A 22,522-nucleotide genomic window follows, 5' to 3' on the forward strand; every position below is an offset into this window, starting at 1 on the left:
AAACAACCCCACATGCCCCCACACTCCTCTCCTCATGGTCTGTGTTTTTTCCTTCCATGTGCTAAAGCAAAACAGGCAACCAGCAACTCCAAGGGCCTTTCCTCTTACAGCCAGGGGATATTTTTGGAGGTGGATTAGGCAGACTTGTTGGGTTGGCTTTTGCTTTTCTTGCACTGGATCAGACACCAGCACCTCATCTTCCCAGGAGCAGAGAGTCTGGCAGGGAGCGTGCCGGTAGACATGGCTTAGCCTGCTTTCCTCTCCTTGGGCAAATTGCCTCTCTGCATAATGAAGGCCATATCCTTGGGGCTGGCATGTGCCAGGTAATCCATACTGCAGGATGACTCTACTCCAGAGGTCCTGAGAGCAGCACTAAAACCATCAGCACTTGGGCAGTCAGTCAGGAGATGCAGCAGCCTCAGTAACCTCCAATCCCAGCCAGGAGATGTCCTGAAGGAACCTGACCTCCAGATAGCTTTAAATTTAGTATGTACTGAGCTTCAGAAGGGTAAAATGAGAAATCACTGTGGGTGACTCACCTCTCCAAGGCCATGACAGACAGTACCTGTGGCCGCTGCCTTCTGCTGTGGATGGTGCTACATGGTGTCTGGGGTGGACCTGAAGCCCCCTGGCCCTGGGCAAGCAGCTGTGAGCCATGCCAGCCACAACATCATGAGCCCCTGGAGACGGCACTCCGGGTCAAGGGGCTGAATGCTGCAGGAGGTGATTGCCCTCCCTGATGGCGAGGACTCAGAGCAGCCAAGGACACACAGACAGGGAACAGCAGCAGAGGTGAGATAGAGGCAGACATCCCTGTAGGGTCTCATGCTGCATCAACACCATCAGAGCACCCCACAGACTATGATGCCAAAGAATAAACCACCTGAAGCAGAAGATCCATATTCCTCCTGAAAGCCCAAAAGGCATAACAAGACAGGTGTGACATTCCCGTTTTCAGATTCTGAAGGACACACATATCTTGACAGTGGGGGCCTCGTGTATCAGCCTTTGGTTGATATGTTTGGGGCTGAAGGCAAACTGATGTCCTGAGGGCTCTTCTTTCCAGCAAATAGCAAGGGTGTTCAAAATGATTTTTAAGCATTTGGGCAGCAGCAATAGCATGAGAGTAATTCTTTAGAGATAAAGGGAGAGAAAGAAACAAAGAAAAATTGGCAATGGCAAACACCACTGGGAGGACATCATTTCAAAACAAAGCAAGAAGAGTCAGCTGGGGCTCAGGACAGATGGGCTGCTTCTGCTCAGCTGTGATTTTGTTGTTTATGCAGCCTCTGAAGCCAGGCTAGGTCATTGATCTTGGCTGTCAAGGACCACGAGCCCTTGCTCAGAGGAGTTCAGAGGAGACTGCTCTCAGGCCAGCACAGACACAATTCCACAACACGAGGCAGAGATTTGGTGTTAGGTGTTACTTCTTCTAGACCAGCCTCCCAAGCAATGGATGAGCTGCCAAGTACTCCCATTTAGACATTCCATCTGTATCCCTCGGGGCAGTTTCTCAGGGACTGGTTGATACCTCTCGGTTAGAGTCAAAGCCGCTGTGGAACTCCTGCTTACCAAGCTGGAGTCAGCCGTGCTAAGGTTTTGCTGGAGCTTCACAACAGCCATGGAGCAGCCACTAAGCTGAAAGTGAATTAAGGAGTCTGTGAGCCAAATCCCCTTTGGTCACCTGTGTGTCCTCACCTACAGAAGACGCAAGGTGAAAAACTCCCACACAGCAGACCTGACCTCTGAAATCACTCTCCCATTGCCAGTTTCTAGTCTCCAACGGACCAGCAATGGGAAATGAGAGATTAACAGTATTCCAATGGCTGTGAAGCACTCCTCACAACACCAGGGCACTCTTGTTGCTTGTTTACAATCCTTAACGAGTCATTAGCCTAGCACAAGTCTCCAGATGCCTGCACAGGCCCTTGAACATTTTCCTGTGCTGACCATCCATCTTTGCATTCCTACCTCTGCCCACCAGGTACCAGTCCTCTCCCCAGACCTGACTCTGTTCATTGAGACTGAGGGCATTGACCTGCACAGCCAGTTTAGCTGCTGTTACACACAAGCCTACATATACATAGCTGTATCTGTGCACACGTCTGCACACAGGTGCACACGTGCACTTTTCCTGTGCGTGGCACAGGGTGAGCAGAGATCCTTGTGCCCAGAAGCACGGGAGGCTTTGTGCACACACACTGCTTGCACGGGACTCGTCAGACCCTGGTGGGTGCCAAGCCTTTCCTGTGCAAACACGGTGCCCCAGAGGTGCAGAAACAGGGAGAGCTGCACCCCCATAAGGTCCCATTCCATCACCTTGGGCAAACACATCTGAGGCTGGGTACAGCATCCCTGGGGACGTGCATTTTGTGCCCCATGGCCGAAGCATATGATTTCTGTGGCTAATTTAGCAGTGCCCACTCAAATCATGACTGCTGACCCCCCCGTGGGCTGCCTCGGTGTCCCAGGATGACTGTGCTGCCCATGAGTAAGCCCGAGCTGGCAGGAGTGGCACTGGCTGCCTGCCGGAGCACAGCGTGTCCTGCCCCTCTGCCAGGCCCGCAGCTCCCAGGCAGCCAGCTCTTCAGCAAAGCTGAGGGAACAGCAGAAACAGCAGTGCTCACTCACAGAATCATCTCATGGTTCGAGCTGGAAGGGACCTTAAAGATCATGCGGTGCAATGCCACTGCCATGAGCAAGAACGTCTTCCACAAGACCAGGAGGCTCATCCAGCCTGCCCTTGAGTGCTTCCAGATGAATCTCCTTCCCCTTCTGGAAGGGGAACACAGCTGGATGTTCAGCTGTGTGACCGGACACCCCAGAGCCCTGCGTGGGCACCATGCAGGCAGGACTGGCAGGCAGAGGTCTCCTAGAGCCTGCCTGAAACAATGCAGCCTTCAGGTCAGTCCCAGGGGAATTGAACCAACCAGGAGCTCATTGGGATCAGGTGCACAAGAACTCTGCAGCAAGTTTTGCCTGAGCACTAATGCTTGTGCCACCACTGTGGCCTGAATTAGCAGGGGAAAGGAGCTCTGCATAGTACATCAAAGCAACCCCACAAATTCACATTTCAGTGAATTCACGTGTTCTTCAGAAACTCTCGAGGAACAGATACTTTTGTTATGTGCAGATAAGTACAGGTGTTAAAACTAACACAAGTACAGGGTAGGACAGCTCTGTACCCAGGCACACAGAAGACAAAAATTTCCTGCAAAAGACTGCTGTAGGAGACCTTCCTTATAGTTGTCTTTCCCAGGGGTAAGTGATGAGATTTACTCAAACCCAGCTGAAGCAGGTTTCCCAGTAGCTGCAGCAGCCTTCCTGTGAAGACCTGGTGCAAGAGATGCAGGAAGGTTGTGGGAGGCCACCCACCTGCACCTGCATCCCTACTTTTGAGACCAAAGCTGTGGCTTTGGGCCAGGAAAAGTGTGGAGACACCTCAGGAGGAGACACCAGTGAGCAGGAAGCCTGTTCCAAGCACTGGGCACCTGGCCCTGACCAGCCTGTAGTACTTGTGGCACAGCAGCCTTTGCAAATGTGGAGGTAAGCACTGTCTGAGTAATGTACAGTTGCCCTGAGTTTATCACAACCAGAATGTGCCAGCAGACAAGCTCTAACTGAATGGATTTACCCCATCTGAGGTAGAGGAGGTGTTCTCTCCTGGGACCACACTTGCCTGGACTTTGCACATGCACTCACCTGGGGCCAGTTCCCCAAAGTTTTATTCCAGATTATTTCATGGGAGGAAAAAAAATTGATGCAATAGATGAGCTGATGTGTACAATAATATATGTATAATAATGTATAATATCTGCTTGTCATCTCAGGGATGGGCGAGGGAAGGAGAGAGGAAGAGTTGTAGGTGCACAAGGCAGAATAAAGGGAAAGGGAAAATACCCCAAAAGTAGCTAAGAGGAAAATAAAAAAAGCCAAAAATACCCAACCATCTCCCCCAGAATAAAGCCAGTTAATCTGCCTCTCTTTTAAGCCAGTCAGCTCCTCTCTTTCACAGCTGATTTCTCACTTGCTTGATGCCAATTGCTCAGGCAGGAATTACCTAATTATAGGCTGAGTCTTCCTGCAGTTTGCCTTACTGCTCAACTGTGCATGATTCCCTGGCAGCATCTGTGCCAGCAGCTACTGACTGCAGTCTTTGTATCTGGTAAGTGTGCTGCCTCTCCCCAGGAGAGCCATGAGAAGGCTGCTCCCACTTTTCAGGAAGATTTTTGTTTGCAGGCCACACATGGCTGATAGTCCCGGATTCCTGCTGTTGTCTTACAGTCAGGAGAAAACTGACAGAGAGATTGACTTCTTTTACTTTGTTTTCTTAATTTTCTATTTATTTAATATTCACCCTATAACATTTATTAAAGGCAAGGGAGAAAAACCATGACAATGATTCATTCATGCAGAGAAAATTTTACAGGAAGGTTTTGTTTATTTGTTGAGAAAAGGATTAAATTAAAACCAGATGGGAAAAAAAAATTAAGAAAAAATGGCTAGGCTGGTCAAGGGTAGCCAGAAGACTGAGAACGGGGTCGGAGGGTGAGGCACAGCAAGGCATCGGTTGTCAGCCATCAAAAATAAGCTGGAATCCACTTTCCATCATTCACACATACCTGAGAAGGCTCCTGCTGCTTAATCCATGGCTTTACTAGAGGAAAGGCTGGAGATTTCAGCAGCAACCCTATCCTTGTGCTTTTCTAATGCCAAGGGTTGCTGTGGCACAGCAACAAGCCAAATGCCCATCACACCAGCTGCTTTCTCACCAGCCCAGAAGGTGAAGCACAGGGAAAGCAAGGTCAGTGTTTGGCAGGAGCCAGGTTGCCAGCCTAACTCCTCCTTCAGGGCCAGCTCCTGATGGCAGCTGAGCCCAGGTGAGGTTTCCATCCTGCACCACTTCACTCAGTGCATTTACGGATGTGGGATTATTAGCAGATTAGTGTACAAGTATTGTAAAGATTTTTTTCCTAACAAGTTAAAAAAAGAAATGTGAAAACATGGCTTTAGCTTTCCAAAGTTAAAGCTGCTGTCCTGAGTACACCAAGGACAAAACCACATACGGGAAAGGTGCCCTTTTCATTCTTACTAGCATCACAGGAGCTGGCAGATTAAAAAGATACAATAAACAATCAAATATATTTTCATATGTTTGTGGTTTGCATCTCTAACAGACATCAGGAAAGTGCCTCTTTTTGCAGTGAAAAATAGCCACAGAGAAATATTTACAGCAATAACTCGCTTTGTATGCTTGGACCGGGTAAAGAAAGGCCTGGTTTTTACCCTGCTGCTCAGTAACAGCTCATTTCTAGGTCTCTGACTCACTTGGAGCACAGCAGCCATGTACATTGTTTACTGAACTGCAGCAAAACTGTGTGCAGTGCTTACAGATAATGCCTGATGCTTTGTAGTGTAGTAGGCAGCAAATGCCTGCTGTGGGTGATTTATCCCTGAAGCAAAGCAGAGGTACAAAATGAAACTCAAAGCTGCAAGGACTTGGGCTACTACTGCAAGGGGAAAGAAGGCAGCAAACACATGAACTCCTCCTATCTACAGCCACTGGAGGTACAGCTGGATCAACTTCTCCTTTTCCAGAAGCATGACTGGACAGGCATAAATAGCAGGTTGTCTCAAAGGAATCAGCTGGGGAGAACAAACCAAAGTGTAAAGGACCAGTTCTGAAGACACAATATGCAATACTTAAAGGTGGTGAGTAGGAGAGCTTTGGTTGGGTAATTCACATTACCTCTGTTGAGAAGGACAGCAATTCCTGCTCAAGATGCCATGTTACTTCATGGCAACACAACAAAACATGCCTGCAGTATGAGTCTCAAAAACTGGCGATATGCCAGTCATTTAAAGGTTATTTGATTTCCCATAGCTTACCCAATAATTTATGGACATTCAAGGCTTGCTGCTCCTTTGCTGGCACTGCAGGAGTACTGTGCAGACAGCAAGATGTGAAGGCAGTTGCAACACTCAAGTGCCACGTGCCACAGTGGCATTTGCCTGGTGTCCCTTCACAGGGGTTTGGAACGTGCTCTGCCATCCTTGCCCAGACCTGCTGCCATCACTGACCTCAGTGGCCTGGAGCCCCTGAAGCAGCTGCCACACAATGCACCTTCCTCTGCCAGTAACAGGGAACTCAGCCAGCCTGCCTGGGAGCACTGCTCTGCTCTGCTTTCCACACCTGCCCAGGGCTTTGAGTCTAAAATGCTCCCTTTCCAAATGAGTCCTGAGGAACTGGAGTCCCCTGCAGCCCAGTCCTGAGATTGATTTTAAAAGAAAACCATGCAAAAATGTTCAACTGCTAAGAAACGCTTTGACGGATTGCTCATAGTCACAACATATCACCTCTTGGAAGGGCAGGGATTTAAAACACTGACAAACACAATCAGTGGGTTTTGGTGGGACTTTTGAAAAGTACAAAGCCTTGTGACAGAACACAGCTTCATTTTCAACAACAATTTTTAATACTTTTGAGATTAATTAATTATTTTCAGCAGTATAAAATTTGGGTTTCATCTTATTTCTTAGCTATTATTCAATGTTTTCATTAGTGTTAACTAAATCCAGGGAGCTTTGGGGGTTTTAGTCTGAATTAAACCTTTATTCCTCATTGTTTTAAATGCCTGGAACTCAACTGAGTTGTTTTGTTTGATATTCTCCATGCCACGGTGAATTCTGTGCTGGTAGGACTGTAAATGGGCCATGTTGTTCATGAATTACTAATCCCTGTCACTCACATTTTCTGGGGACCACATGCTATATTTAGTCTTTATATTTGGAAAAATAAAGCTGGAGAACTCTGAGGCTTTTTTCTCATTAGGAGTCTATAGAATATTCTCTAAAAATGATAATTCAAGTCAGATAATTCAGCCACTAAGTGTAAGTGTTCTTCATTAACCATGGTGGAAATTAGACCCTTGAATTGAGAGGCTAATTAAGATAATTATATCTAAAGCCTGAAAGGAAACTATACAGACATTTCTTAAAATCTCATTTGTCTGTATGTAAATCTGGACCAACTCCACTGTCATTTTTTGGATTAACAACCAAGTAATTGAAAGCACTATTGAGCTCTTCTAAATTCTCAATATCAGCAAAAGACATTGAAGTAAAGCAATTAACAGTCAGGCTGTGTTTTTCTCTGTAACTTCTAGATTAACTTAATATCACAATGCTCTTCTTTCCAAAGGTATTTTGCCATTCTGATGGATTACTTATTTAAGAAAAAAACAAACCAAAACCCATGATGTATTTAGAGGGCTGTCACCAATTTAAATAGCTGCCATCTTTTACAACATTAGCAAATGAAGAGAGTTGAAAAGTTCCAGTGTCAACTACTGCCTCCTCCAGGGGTGATGTTATTTTTAATGTGTCTTTCCTGTGGAAGGAACTTTCTCCTCTGCTGTTTGTTGTGACTGCCAATTGCACTGAGACCACCACTTAGTAAAAAACACTAAGTGAATGCTGTACATGAACCAAGTAGAAAAGTGGACAAAATGAATGAAGAACACCATTTACTTATACACAGTTATGAATTTTAGCAGTATGCATTCATGTGCAGTCACCTGCCATGCAGCTGTCAGGAAGGTGAGCCTTTCCTGGTTTATATTTACTAGTGGCATTGGGCAGATTTCTGACCACACGATGTGCTCTTCTTCATCCCATCCCATCCCATCCCATCCCATCCCATCCCATCCCATCCCATCCCATCCCATCCCATCCCATCCCATCCCATCCCATCCCATCCCATCCCATCCCATCCCATCCCATCCCACCAGTGATATCAGCTGCAGACAGAGCTGTGCCACTCTGTCCTACACAGAGCAAATGTGAACTGAAAGGCAGCCTGCCTCAACAGCTATGAAACACCAAGCCCTGCTGTCTGCTTATCTCTTATATCCAAAACTTGTAATGAGAAATGGGGAGAGCTCACAGCTCTCTCTGACCCAGGTCACCTAAGACAATTCCAGGAGGCACACACCTTCACATCTCAACTCTAGAGACAGGCAGGCATTAAAAAAGCTGAAGACCCAAGCCACATTCATCACCAAAAATACTATGTTATTCCATATTGTGGAGCTGGTTTTCCTCTTAACTTCAAAGAAATGAAGGAACCAGTAGGAAGAAGCAGCCTGGAGGAGACAAAATGCTTCAGCTGCATACAGTTTATAAAAATACATTAACAGGAAAGAAAGAAGGGGATGGAAGGAAGGGCACTGTAAGATAACAGCAGGACTACCAGATCAGCCCAAGAGGCTCTCCAGTCTTTTAACTTGTTGGGTCACACTTACCAAGCAAATGTTTGCAAAGCTTCTTGGGATTCCTGATTTCTCCATCATCATTTGGTGACATTTCAAACTGACCAACAATGGAGGGAGTACATACAGCCTTTACCTGTTTTCACAGGCAGTGTCTGGGATAGGAGGAAGGCCTCTAGGAAAATAGAAAGAGGCTTCCCTTCATCTGGGTCAAAATGATAGAGGGGATCCAGGTTCATTTAGAATAAAAGTACCTAAAGTGCTTGTGAATACAGCTCTGAAGAGTATCCAGGATACCTGAAGCAGATGTGGCATCTGAGGCCAACATCTGTTCTCATTACTGATACAAAGTGTTTCTTTTTAAAAAATTCTCTTCTCTGGAAGGTTTTCTAGTGCCACACACAGCAGTCAGAGAGAGACAGCCAACCTCAGCATGGGAGGCTGCCGCATCACAGGGAATGTTAGCTCGCCTCTGGAAGATGGCCAGTTCTGTCTCCTGCAGTTCTGGCACCTCAGCAGGAACTGAGAATCATTGCCTTGCAGACAGCAGATATCCTCTGCTTGATAAACATGCAGGATGCTCTCAACAAAACAGGAGACAAATGCAAATAGGCCCCCTCCATCCAATCCCTGACTCCCATTCCCATTTCACAGCACTTGCAATCTGAATTCAAATTTAAGGAGTCCATGCAAGCATTCCATCAGCTCTCCAGAGTTCAGCATCAGCCCTTCCCAAATGTCTCTTGCCTTAAAACCTAAAACCTTCAAGTTGCCATCCTGTGAGAACCCAGGCTCTGTAGAGTATGTAACAAAAGAGGTCTTCATTTCACCAAATGCAAAGGAGAGTTCAAGCTCCAAGACTGTACACTCTGGATATTTTTCCCACTTGCACTTGGAGATTTGATTTTTATACATTGGGGCAAATCACTGCAAGTGACTTCTTTCAGCAGCAGTAAAGCAAGGCAGCTTTCCATAGCCCAGGGCATTAAACCAGTCTGCCCCACTGTGGCACAGCAGAGCCGAAAAAACATCCCCCTCCTTTCCCAGTTCCATCAGTACTCTGTCATTTAATGTCACCCGTGCACTGGTGGGATTGGGCTTCACCAGTCAATCTCCTTTGCAGCAGCAGTCAGATTTTAATCAAAATCTGTTGCTTGTTTTATGAGCAACAATAGGCATCAACCTTCTTTTTTTTTAACATAAAATTCGGGTTTCAGTTGCTAATGGCATATGATTCAGTTCTCTCTGACTTTCCCATTTAACCTTGAGGATAATTAATCAGCTTTTTAACAACAATCATGCCTCTCTGTCCTTGTCTTTGCTGCTAGGATGTTCTGTCAAGGTACCTGTGGAAGTTTAAGTTCAAAGTCAGAACATCATAACAACCTTGCTACAACTAACATGTAATTCTATGAATAAATATCTAATACTCATTCAGAGTACAAGAATTGCTATAGAAATTGCATTCTATGAATTAAGTATTACACAGCAGACTCCAAAGCAACCCAAATCATCTCTCATAACACCCAAAAATGTTGCTTTTGGTCCATTGGAAAAAATCTGAGCAAAATTACTTCTCTTTTGTAGATTAGGACTGAAGGACCGAATGTGGATTAGGATCCGAGATAAGTACCTGATTTTGACCTAGAGATTTGTGTTGGAGCTGTTATCAGTGTAAAGTTAGAAATTATAACTTATTAGTTACAAGTTTCTAATATTATTTTAAAAATGTGATCTCCAGTATCTACGGAGAAAGAAGCAAAATTCCATAGGTAAATGATAAATATGTAGGCATTGGACTCATTATTTTAATGGCAGTAGTAAGTCTTCCAAAGTGAAGACTACTTCATGAAGACTCTTAAAGTTCAGTAGTCAAAAGAGAATGGCAAGACATTTTTATTGTGCTGGTGATTAACAGAAGCAAATATTGAATTATATGACAAGTACAACCCACTAAATAGTCTCCATCTCCACGTTTCATCCTAATGAAATCACCCAGTGTTACACAGGTAGTCTGCGGCACACTTAACCCAGGCTCCTAGCAAACCAAATGGCACACTGTGCAACAATTTGTTGTTCTCTAAAAGGTTAGACCTGGACTTGGATTAAGGAACAAATAAATGAAAGATCTGGCTGCAACGGGAGAAGAGAGAGTTTCCCAGGCAGTGATTTTCCATATGCCTTTCCTCCACTGCTTCTAGGAGACAGAGCTGGTGCCAGGCAGTATGGAAATACTCCTGGCTGGCTGACTATGGAGAAGGTCGTATCATTCACCTGGACATCACACATGCCAGCTCCAGAAGGGAGGAAGCTTGCCCTTGAAGGCTGGCTCAGCCAGGGATACCAGGGTTTCCTTTGCACCTTCTGGAAGTCACTGCTACCTGTCCTGGCTGGTCTACACAACACATATTCTGATTTTCACAGAAACACAGAATCAGGTTTTCACTTGCTCCATGCTGCTTGGAGTCCAAATCACAAGCAATGGCTCAGAGAAAAACAGAAAAAAAAATATGGAGCTGCAGTACAGGAAAGGGAAGAACTCATTAAAACCATTGAAAACATTGCATTTTAAACATTTCTCTGTACTGTATGCAGAAATCCTTAGCATCTGAGGGAACTGGGTTTTTTTATTAGAAGGGAAAGGAACTTAGGAAATGGTGCCTGCTTCCTCATTAGCAACTCATTTTCCTACAGCAGTCATGGGTAAAGGAATACAATATGCAATATCCACAGTCCTGGAACAAACAGTTTTCCTCACTCTATAAAAAGAAAATTGAGAGACTGAGAAGATGAGAAGATATATAACAAATAACTTTTTTTTTTTTTCCCCCAAACAGCCAGTGATTGCACTTGCATCTATCCTTGAATTCCCAACAATTTAAAGCATGGTCTGAAACCTTTGTGAATATGAAGCGCATTAATATCTCACGATGAAAAATTAATCACGTGGGCATTAACTGACTCCAGGCTATGCAGTAAATCAATGCCAGCAATGATAAAACCCTGGGGTCCTAAACTTTGCCTCCCCCTCTAGCTGATTATTGTCACTCAATGGTATTTAACAGCTCTTCCTGCAGAAGACCAACAGTTGGTTAGTTATTTTTACAATAAATGCCTGTTATTGGGAAAAGTTTGAAAAGTCCTCAGCACTGGCTTTCTTTAAATTGAATATTCATATCTACTGTTCTCCACTGAATCATTCAATTACTCTCAAACATAATTTTTGAATAGGATGATTAAAAAAATGTGAACAGATAAGTATTAAGTCAAGAGAAATTCTGGCATCTAAGATTTTAACAATACATGACAACTCTCAACCTTGAGGAAAGAGTAAGGACAAGGAATGGCCAGTGTCACATGGCACATCAAAACAGTGCCAGGGAGGAAAATTATGGAGGGAAAACACATGTCACATTACGGAAACTAAAGAAAGGTGCATGCACACATTTCTTCCTACACACGTGGGTGTTTTTACGAGTGGAGTAAATTTATTCAAAGTTCAAAACTGGAGCATTTGGAAAGCTCACGATGACAAGTGCAACACCGTTAGGAGCTGTAGAGGCAGCATTTCAAGGCACTAGCATTAATTCTACCTTCTGACATGAACACCCACTCATTCTGACAACAGGAATCCAGGGGGAATAATGATGAGAAATTTATTTCTCTGCACTTTGATATAAATTCAGACTTTTTTAAAAGCTTGAGCAATGTCAAAATGTAAAGGTACAATTGTTAAAAAGCTGCATGGTTTATGAGATCCTAAATGCCATTTGCAGATGCTGCTAGTTCAGGATCCAATCCTAACCTCAGGCACAGACTGTTATAAAACTCCAGAAGAAAAAATCCACTAGTTTCCCCAATGGTTCATGGAGTCAGATTACCAAGATGTTTCAGAGATATTTCCTACATTTTTATTATAATTTGATCTCTGCAGTTAAAATGCTAGAGCCGAAGTCAGTTACCAAATCAGTAAAAGGCTTTTGAAATAATATCTTTATTAAAGATATATATATATTTACAAAGCCCTAGAGACACTACTGAATAAATGGTTAAAACTCAAATATGTTAAATACAATAGCAAGAAAATGACTGATGATCTTGTTCATGCATTTTAATTCAACCATGTATTTTTTTTTCAGCAGGAAAAGCAATGTGAACTATTATTAAAAAAAATCTGCTATCAATCATCTGCTCTAAAGTGCTAGGCAATTAATTTTACTGGTCTGGTACTCTGTCAAGCCAATATCTTCTGCTTATAATCACTTGAATACATTTGGATTAGAGGTTTGGGGTCTGAATATGCACAGGCTGAAACCTGCTGTTTTCAGCAGGAGACAGACATTTTTCGTAAGTGCTAGCTATTAAACAGACAAGATGCTACCAATACTGGATTGGTATTGGAGATGCTGGAAACCTATGATTTTTACAAGAACTGTTTCTCTTAAAATGGTTCAGTTTTATGACAAGTGAGAACTACACAAGAAAATTATTTTTCCCTACAATTCAATAAGGAGGCTAAAAGCACTGAACTCCTGCTATATTTCACTATTAAAAATAAGCTTGGAGTCCGTAGACAGGCCTTCTATGCTCTAACACAAGTAAATTTAGATTAATTATCTAAGGCCTAGTAGACGGCAAATTTATCAGCTGATGATTTATTACTTAAGAGTTCATACAATTATTTTCAAAGCAGTAAACCCAGCAGCTTCCCCCTACAGCCCTGTGTTATTCTCCAGGTGCCCTAAACACGAACCTGTGCACGTTCCCCAGGCACAAGGCACCACTCAAGCTCAAGGCACGAGCCCCTCATCACTGAGGCTGGGGAGCCAAACTCTGCATTGCTGATACCAGCCTGTACCTGTGAAAGACCTAAGGATCAAAGCACATTCCAGAGGCTCAGGACAGTGAGGACAAGATGTGCTATGTAAATAAATGTAATCCACACTCAGTAACTTCTTTCCCACCCCTATACACTGAGCTTCAGGAACAGAAATGTGAATCTTTATCCCAGGCTGTTGCAAGTTTACAGAACAGGACACCTTGACATATGTAGACAGACTGTCTCCACAGCTTCTAATGCTTTCCAAGATAGCTACTCCCCTACACCAGGACAGGAGAAAATCAGTTTTATGGATTTTATCATTTTCCATTTGGCAACTCCAGTTTGCAACCAGTCTTCCAAGGGGAGTAAAGAATTTAATGTCTTCCCTTTGCTACTGCTTATCCAGGGAGAAGTGCGGAAGCTGGGGCTGCTTCTCCCCATTCATGTATCTGAGACTCTAAATTCTTCCTTCCACACAACAGTCCTTTTCTATGTTGTGTTCAACAATCAAACTTCATCTTTCCTCCCTCTTCCTTTTGAACTGGGTCTTCTTATCTCCTGTGTTCTCTTATTCTTGTCCCTCCTTCTCTCCACCCACACACCCATGGAGTCATTACCATACTTCTCTGCCTCATTAGCTCTACAGTCAAACAGAAAGAAAAAGCAATGACACAGGAGGGGAAGAAAATCCTGCTTTCTGCATGGTTACACATCGGCTCCTCTGGTAACTTCTGCAGCACTTAGACTACAGCCCAGGTGGCAAACTTTTTAACAGAGGGAAGTCCTAGAACAAAATGATCCTGATCCTACTCGCTAATTACTGCCAAGGCTTAAAACATATCTCACTGAAAAATTCTGCAAGATGACAAAAATGTCTCAGATTACGGGGAATGTAATTTCTGATACTTGCTGCATTATAAACAGCGGTTGTTTGGAAATGCCCCCAAACCCCCTCTGCTTACCTACACTACAACTTGCAAGATTTGCTGAGCTGCTGAAATTCAATCCTAAGCACTTTGGTAAGGTGAACTGTACCACATCTAATCTTGGCACCGTAGGACCTGTCTTTGTGTGACTGCTGGACTGCAAGGGCAGAGCTACCTCCAGTACCAACAGCAATGGCAGCAGCAGCCCTGCTGTGGGCACTGCTCCTCAAGATTATACTCCTAACACTAGGACATTAAAAAACACTCATGTCAATAACATCTCTGGTACAGTCAACACTGATAACAGATTTAAATTGTTTCAGCACTTTGTGACTATTCCATACTTTTTCAGAACTGCATCAGTAATTAAAAGTCTCAGAGTATTTCTGATTATAGAAAAAAGCTCCTGAGCAGTTTATTTGCTGTACGAATATAATCCAGCAGTTTCTACAATCACCTTCAGTGTTCTAAAAGCACTAACATATAAATATAATCCTTATACATTATACCAGACATGTATCAAATCTAAAGTTAATATCTCAGTGGATATTACTCTAATCTGGAGCTGTCTGTTCCCCCAAGTACACAGAGGAAACCCTGCTATGTATTTCCTCTCTGCATTTCCATTTTAAGGTAATATTTAAGCAGATTCTTAGCCTGCAAAATGAAAACACCCACTGAAAGTAGGTCATGATTCTTATCAAAAGCAAGATCACCATGCTGGATTGTTTTACCAGGAATCTCAGAATAAGAATAGATTAGAAAATATGTTCAGTAAAACAATACTGTTTTTTAAAATACCTTTAATGGAAATTTTATCTTTTGTAGTGATTTCTGCTGTCGATGGCTTAGGACACAGCCATGCACAACAGAGCATTACTGATGTGCCCTTAATCCAGCACTTGACCAAAGCCTCTGTGTAACACAGTTCTTTTATCTGCTGGTGACTTTGTGAGAAACAAGCTGTTCGCTGAACCAGCACAAATGGCGTCCCTATGGAAAAGCATTTTGTTTTCTTTTTGCCAGAACTGTTTTTAAAAAGAGTGCACTGCTTGATCTATTACAGAAGTAAGCATCACTTACAAAGTCTGATCCTTTATTGAATCATATAATAAAGAAGGAGCTACTATGTATTACATCTATTACATTTTTGCTATTGTTTTTAGTTTTGGAATGCAAACATTTAAATTCTAATCCTGGAAGTAATTATTATCTTAATATTCTATTAAGGGAGAAGTAATTTGCATAATCCTAGATTTAAACTTCTATTTCTAGTCTCATTAACAGAATACAATTGACACCTTACACAAAGTGATACCGCAAAACTGTAATTGTGTTAATTACAGCCAATGCATTTCCAAAGTGACTGGTGTTAACTTCAGACATTTACTCTCTTGTTTAGTCTTAATAGCAATAATGGGATAAACACTATAGTAATTAGAGCAACTATTTAATATTTGGGTTTGCTAGTCACAAAACCATATAGTTTCTTAGATTTAAAGATCAAAATTAAACCAAACGGAATTTTGCAACTGATCATTGAAAGTTTCTCTCTCTTAATATGAGATTCAAAAGAACCTGATTTAAAAAATATGCAAGAGGATAGATTAAACTAAACGAGCATAGAAATAATTCAGCAATGAAAACAGAAGTTTCTAGCACTAACAGCAGATCTCTCATGTAACAAAAAGGAAATTCAGAACAGATGAATGCAATGGTAGTGAAGTCCAGAAGATATATGTAAGTGAAGAATTTAATCTTCCTTCATCTTCTCACATGGGCTCTGAAAGATGACTTCTAGAGAGAGCAACAGAAACAATATAATTTTTCTGCATATAAAATATACAGAAAAATGGAAAATATGCCACTATAGTTATGTTCCTAAACAAAACTTTGCTTTCTCCTATCCCCTCTTGCAAATGTGATTCCACAGCTTCAGATTTGTGGCACAACAGAACAATATTCCTTGTTGTGCCTGGTTCCTATTTAATGATGCTCTGTGTATGGCTGCCAAAAATGCTCAAGGTCAGCTAAGCATGGATGAAAATGTAAGGCCACACTCAGGTTGCATAACTTCCACTAGAGAAGTTAAGCAATACCTGTTTGGTAACCAGGGAGCTGGTGTCATGGAGAGCATCAAGCAGGGCCAGGGAAGGTGCTGAGCAGTGAGGAGCTGGTGGGGTCAGCAGTGGGGACAGCAGCTCCAGGAGAGCTGGGGAACAGGGGCTGCCTCAGTGTGGTCCCAGCCCCTGCAAAACTCTGTTCAGACTTCACTCCCACACAAAGCAACAAATAAAAACCAGCGTGCTCCTGTCATGTAAATAGATTATTCCTGTTGTCAAGAACTGCATTCAGGAGGCAGCTGTAACTCAGTCTCACTGCACACTACTAGAGACATATATTAAAACTGGGGTTTTCAAAATTTAAGGAAAATGAGAAACTACCTGCCTGTATATGTGAATCTGCTACCTGACAAATAGGATTACCTTGCTTAAAATATACTTACAAGTCCTTGTGGGTGGGGTGAATGCCTTCACAACATTCTTAATTTTATGTGGGGCAAAATTTAAGTTTGCCAAGAGCTGCAGAAAGGAGATTTAAACATCAAGACCTTCTTTAAGGCTTTCTTTTAACATTGGGCTATTAGCATCAGCATACCTGAACTTTATGTCGTATTTCAAGACTGGGTCTGAGTTGAAACATGTCCATGTGTACCTGACTTCCACTCTGCATGGAAGCCAACCCGTATTTAGAAATATAAAAAGAATAGAATAATGGTGCAAAATAGAAATAATCCCTGTGAAACAGTGTATGAAGAAAAAGCTGTAGGCTGTCACACCCCCAGTAAATGCTCCTACATACCCGTCCCTGTGGTTTTGAGTGAGTAAACATGTTGTCCCAAGCTGTCCCAGGTAATCTCTTTGGTCCCTGTCACTGTGTCAAGAGATTGCTTGTCCCCCTGTCAAAGGGCAAGCTACAGCTAGAGATGGCTTTAAAAACTGGGATAGCTGTGAGATGCCATGAACGATTGCATACCTAAGGCTTAGGTACCAAGGAACATTAATAGCCCAGACAACCTCTGCAATGAAGGGCCACTGCTAGAGCAGGTCAGAAACATCAGCAGAGCAGAAATGGCAGTGATAGCACCAGAGCCAGAACCCAGAAGACAGACTAAGCTGCTTCTCAGGGCTACAAGTAGCCTTTCTCTTAAAGGGTAGATAGGATAGCAGTGAACCCAGAATATTTTCTAAGGTAGATCATGTTTACACATCCAGGCTAATTACTGGAGAAGACACCTAAGGATAAGAAGGAGCTGAATCCAGCAGTAAATCTGTTCTTCTCTCCAAAGACCAAGTTAATGCCTTTTTTTTAATTTTCCCCTTGAGCTGGTGCACATCTCGTAATAAGCTTAGACTCCAGGACTGGAACCAAACAGCCAAATCCTGACCAAGCATCCACTCCTGCAGATCAGGACAAAGAAGGAAAGGACATTCCTCTCCAAGAGAAAAGCCTGCCATGTTCCCAGTTCTGCAGACAGAATAGTGGAACGGTAGTTCAAAATGGAAAACTGATCATTCATAAAATATAAAAGGACAGAGAAGTCAAAGAAATATAGTTCCCGCTTCAATGAATCTCCAGACTCAAGAGGTTTCACCAAAAACAGGTCAGAAAGAAGTTTTACATAACTGTCATTTTTAAATTCTCCTTTGCATCTCTGGCACGCAAAAGAGTTCTATTCATTATAAAATTTCTGGACTTTCTTCTTCTCAGTAAGAATGACACAATTTAAATCAAATGACCAGAAGGCTGTTCATGTAACAAAGTATTTTTAACCTTTCAAAGAAACTGCAGTAAATCTCAAAGTAACCAGATGTGCAAATGGTATAAAGTAATGTGAAATGATACAGTGCTCTCTTTATTTAGACAGCACCTTGATTTGGAATTCAAAAGCTGCTTCTGCAGAGAACCCCCACTGCCGCCAGGTCTCGCGTGTTCAGTGTCCCAGCTGATAAGACTACCACAGAGTCAATCACTCATCTTTGGCCAGCAAGTTGGTCAGTGGTTTCAAGAGAGTACTGGAGAAACCTGTGCAAGAGCAAAACTGTTTCATCAGTTCATTACAGCAGTAAAATTCAGACCCAAGTACCTGCAGAAGTGCCAGGGCTGGTGGGAGCTCCCGATGCTGCCCAGGCAGAACAGGGCACACAGCACTGAAACCTTCCACAGCTGAGATTTCTCTAGGCTCATACTGGACCTGGTGCTCTAAGCAGCTTCCAAGAGCACATGGCAGCAACAAGAATGGGATTTTCTTTCCTCTCCGTTTAATTTTCCCCCATCCCCGCACCTGCCAAAAGATTCTAACAAAAATAATTACTGTCCTCAGTTCTTTATTAAAGAAATCACTCTAGTGAGCCCTGAGTTTCACTGTTATTCATCTGCAGATGTCTGTAAGAGTGTATTCATCAGGAAAAAAAAATACCATGTTTCATATTACCAGGAATATATGTAAAATGTCAATGGAAAGTTGTAGTCAAACAAAGCATTGCTGAACAATGCTTCAACAACAAAACACCTGAAAGAACTTTGATAGTATGAGTCTTCTGAAGAAACTGAAAAAGGAAAGAACTTTGGTAGTATGAGTCTTCTGAAGAAACTGAAAAAGGAAAAGCATAAATTAATAGAGGGGAAAGATCTCTAGTTGCAATCATCCTAGGTAGAGCAGGTAAATATGATTTATGCCTATGGTTTTAAACAGCCCCACCAAATCCTATTTAATGGTAGATTAAAAAAAAAAAAAACAAAAAAAAAACAACCAACCAACCAACCAACAACATTACTCTCAGTATTATGCAACACTGGGAAACACAGAAAAAAAATTATCAGCTGCAGCTGGTCCAGTTACTCAAAAACCTCCTCCATCAAACCTGTAGTTTTTAGGACCCAGCAGAAAAGGAGGTACACATGCACATGCTACTGGGCAAATATTACTGTGAAAATTCTGGAGAAAAAAGAATTAGGGGAAGAACAGATGCAAACAAAAACCAAACCCAGAATAAAATCCCTAATGATCAAAAACTGAACTGTCCCAGGGTTTTCACACAGAACTAGTGTTACTAGAACTAGCATTAGTGCCTGGGTAAACTTTTCCCATAAGTACACAGCCTTTTATAGCAGGACCTCAACTCAACCTATGGTAGTTTTAAAATCAATAGTTGTACTAAGCAATGCCACATAAACTAATTTTCCAGAGAAACTGCCATAGGGTCACAGCATGAAATTATTAACTCTTCTAGTTCAACTGAAATGAACTCAATGAAGATAAAAATGCTGCATCTCCTATCAGAAAATTCTTCATTGGGATACACAACAGTGGTTTACTGCTGCCTGCCCCAGTGCTGAACAGGCTAACAACAGTTACATTTTTCCCTTAATAGTCAAACTCACAATGTATACAAAACACTTTTATTAAAAAAAAAACAAAAACATTTAACCCGGCTAATTATAAAGGCTGTAAGACCCACCCTTTGGTTTGTAACTTGAAAGTTCAGTGCCTCTGCCATAGTGGCAAATTTTAACATGCCAAGAAAACAAATCACATCTAAGCTTGTGAAAATACCCCATCCACCAAAGGAGGCAAACTGACCCTTGGCTTGAATGTGCACAGGATCCTCAGCACATGGATAGAGACTGCACTGCACATTTTCTGCAGTGGAAACTGGCTACACTTCCTCATGCTCAAAATGTCAAGTTCATGTTGTTTATAACCCAATTTCCCAAAGCCTCAGCTAGTTAGCCTTTTTCTTCTGAGAAGAAGCATCTTTTAGTCTCTAGCACCGACTTTTGAGGGTGCCCATTTGGCAAGAAGACATAAGGAAACAACACATAATCAAAATTATTCTTTATTAACGACCTCAAGAGTCATCTTCTGAGTCACAATCCTCAATTTTTTGGAGTGGCCGCCTAATATCAATTACAAAATCTATGGAGAGAAGCTCTGTAACACAATGAAGAACTGAAATGACTAACTGGTATTTGCAATACACTGACTCTAAGCCTTCATCATTTACAGGCAGTGGCTGATTTTTTCGGAGTAAATTAGTGGTTTCAAGATAGAATTTGGTAAAGCCATCTCGTTCTGCTGTCTGGTACAAGGCCTTGGGAATACTCAGCAAAGCATCAGCAACCATGTTAGATACAATGATTACCTCTGACTGCTGACACTGTTTTGCATAGTCCTTTATATAATAATGTAACAGGATTTCAAAGTAACCTCCTACTGGCAAAACTGATCCTGCTTGTATGAAGCAGTTGGTGTAATCCTGTGCTATACCTGCACAACTCTTCTCCCGTTTAAATGGAACTATATGACAACATGTTTTCTCTAGACCTCTGCCAACATCCAGGCACTCACACACAGTGCCTGTATCAGCGTTATGTGCCACCAACACAGGAGTGCTGTGGTCCTTTTGATTGTGGACGAGCAGATCACTTCTACCAGGGTCTAAAATTTTTCTCTCTGTTTCATCACCAAGTGCTTTCAACTGGCATTCAGAAACCTGGTTACTATTACAAATATTCTCTATTACCAGTTGTTTCTGAATAGCTGAAGCATGCCAAGTGCAAATATCTGAGGCTTTGCTCTGGCTTTCACCTCCTGCTTTCCATTCCTCCCTCTGATCCACTGTTTTAAACAGCTGCTGCAGCATTGTGAAGGCCTCCTGTAAAGCAGAAGCATGTTGCTCATTAACACCATCCACCGGCCCACAAAGGATGAGGCAGTGGGGTTGGAAGGCACACACACTGGTGAAGCCAATGTGCACACATCTCTTGGAGACAAGCAGCAAGGGCTGGCAAAACGTTACCACTGCAGTTTCGGTTATTTCTCTGTCCTTGTTACCACTGAAAGGTGTGTAAGGTGAGACACCGGTGATATCACTGATAAGGGCCATTTCTTCTGACGACAAGCACTCTACAAGCGACACACCGTATAATTTCGCATAGTAGATAACTACTTCTTCTTGCTTCGCTCTCGACAGTAACAGCTTAATGTTGTTACTCTGCAAGTGTTTCATTAAGGCTTCTGTCCTCTCGGTGATCCAGCGGAGGGAAGCCTGATACTGACCTTCGGAATCTACAACAAACTCGACACCGGAGGCCGTCAGGGCGGGCCGCAGGGGCTCGGTGACAAGCAGGGCCCGCAGCTCCCCGGCCGTCGGGCAGTAGACAGCGAAGTCCCTGAGGAGGACGATGCCGGGCAGGATCCTGGAGCTCGCCAGGGGCAGGCCGGGCACGGCGGCGTGCAGCTCCGGGAACCGCCGGCCGAGGAGCCGCAGCACCTGCGGGCGGGCGGCGGCGGCCGGGGCGCAGCGGCGGCACATCTCGGCGCAGAGCCGCGCCAGGCAGCGCCGCTCACCGGGGCCCAGCCGGCCGGCCAGGTAGGGCTCCAGCAGCGGCTCCAGAAGCGACTCCGGCAACCCGGGCGCCGCCGGCCGCAGGTGCCGCCGCAGCCCCCGCGCCGCCGCCCGCTCCAACACCTGCACCTCGAAGTCGCGAAGCGCCCGCCGCAGCCCGGCGCCGCCGCCCGCCGCCCGCAGCGCGCCCAGCACGGCCGCCAGCAGCACCACGAAGCTCTTGGCGCCGTCCCCCGTCAAGGCGCGGTGGCTGCAGGCGCGGGCCGTCATCACCCTGCGGAGACACGGCCAGCGTTAGGGAGCCGCCCCCGCCCGCCTCGCCCGGCCCCTCCGCCCGCCGCGGTACCTGGCCGCGGGCGGCTCCACGCTCAGCGCCTCCAGCAGCCGCCGCCCGTCCCGTGTCGGCAGCGCTTCGCCCGTGGGCCGCAGCAGCAGCGCCCGCCCGCCCCGCGGCCCCAGCGCGCCGCGCACCGCGCCCGCCAGCGCCGCCGCCTCCTGCCACAGCCGCGGCTGCTGCGGTCTGGCCGCCGCCATCGCCCCTTCCTCCCTCCCTCCGTTCCTTCCTTCCTCCGTTCCTTCCTTCCGCCCGCCGCGCGTCACGGCCGCGCCCCGGCCGCGGCCGCGGCTGAGGGGAGGGACAGGGAGAGCGGGAACCGCGCCCCAGGGAAGGGGGAGCGGGGCCGGGGAGCGGCGCACAGAGCCCAGAGACGCGGAGGTGCGACACATCTTTATTGGAGGCGGCCCGTAACAGTTCAGATCCCTCACACAAAGCGGTGATCCCGGTGTCGGACAGGGCGGGACACGCGGGACGGGGAAGCGGGCGCCGTGGCTTGAGGGTTAAGCTTCCCGCTTGGCAGAGCCAAAGGCCGGGGTAGGGCATAGAGGAGAAAAAGTCCAAATAATCTTGCCCTGAAGTTACATCGTTTGAGCTCTTTCCGTATTACCACAAAGTAGTGCAGCTTCACTGTAAACATCCCAAATCTCCCACTCTCGGCTCACCAGCCAGAAAGAAGGAATAGTATAATGTTACAAGACTTGTCCTCTCTCCCCCCCATCCCGAGTCTGACTAAGTGGGAACATCAGTTCTCAAAC

The 22,522-nt window shown here is 44.4% G+C and overlaps 1 protein-coding gene across 1 annotated transcript; it reads right to left on the reverse strand.

Annotated features, from left to right (window-relative positions):
• Window positions 1–19,487: 19,487 nt before the first annotated feature.
• Window positions 19,488–21,964, reverse strand: BBS10 (Bardet-Biedl syndrome 10). The gene is made up of 2 exons (XM_062492509.1): window positions 21,777–21,964; window positions 19,488–21,704 (listed from the first exon to the last, which is right to left on the reverse strand). The coding sequence occupies exons 1-2, from the start codon at window positions 21,962–21,964 to the stop codon at window positions 19,931–19,933; spliced, it is 1,962 nt and encodes a 653-aa protein (XP_062348493.1). The 3' UTR covers window positions 19,488–19,930.
• Between the last annotated feature and the right edge of the window lie 558 nt (window positions 21,965–22,522).

This window comes from Cinclus cinclus, chromosome 4 (genome assembly GCF_963662255.1).
Source record: "Cinclus cinclus chromosome 4, bCinCin1.1, whole genome shotgun sequence".
Classification (NCBI taxonomy): Eukaryota; Metazoa; Chordata; class Aves; order Passeriformes; family Cinclidae; genus Cinclus; species Cinclus cinclus.

Coding starts and splice junctions, on each gene's coding strand:
- BBS10 (XM_062492509.1), bottom strand. CDS start 21,964: ATGGCGGCGGCCAGACCGCAGCAGCCGCGGCTGTGGCAGGAGGCGGCG. Junction 21,705..21,776: donor GTGGAGCCGCCCGCGGCCAG/GTACCGCGGCGG, acceptor GTGTCTCCGCAG/GGTGATGACGGCCCGCGCCT.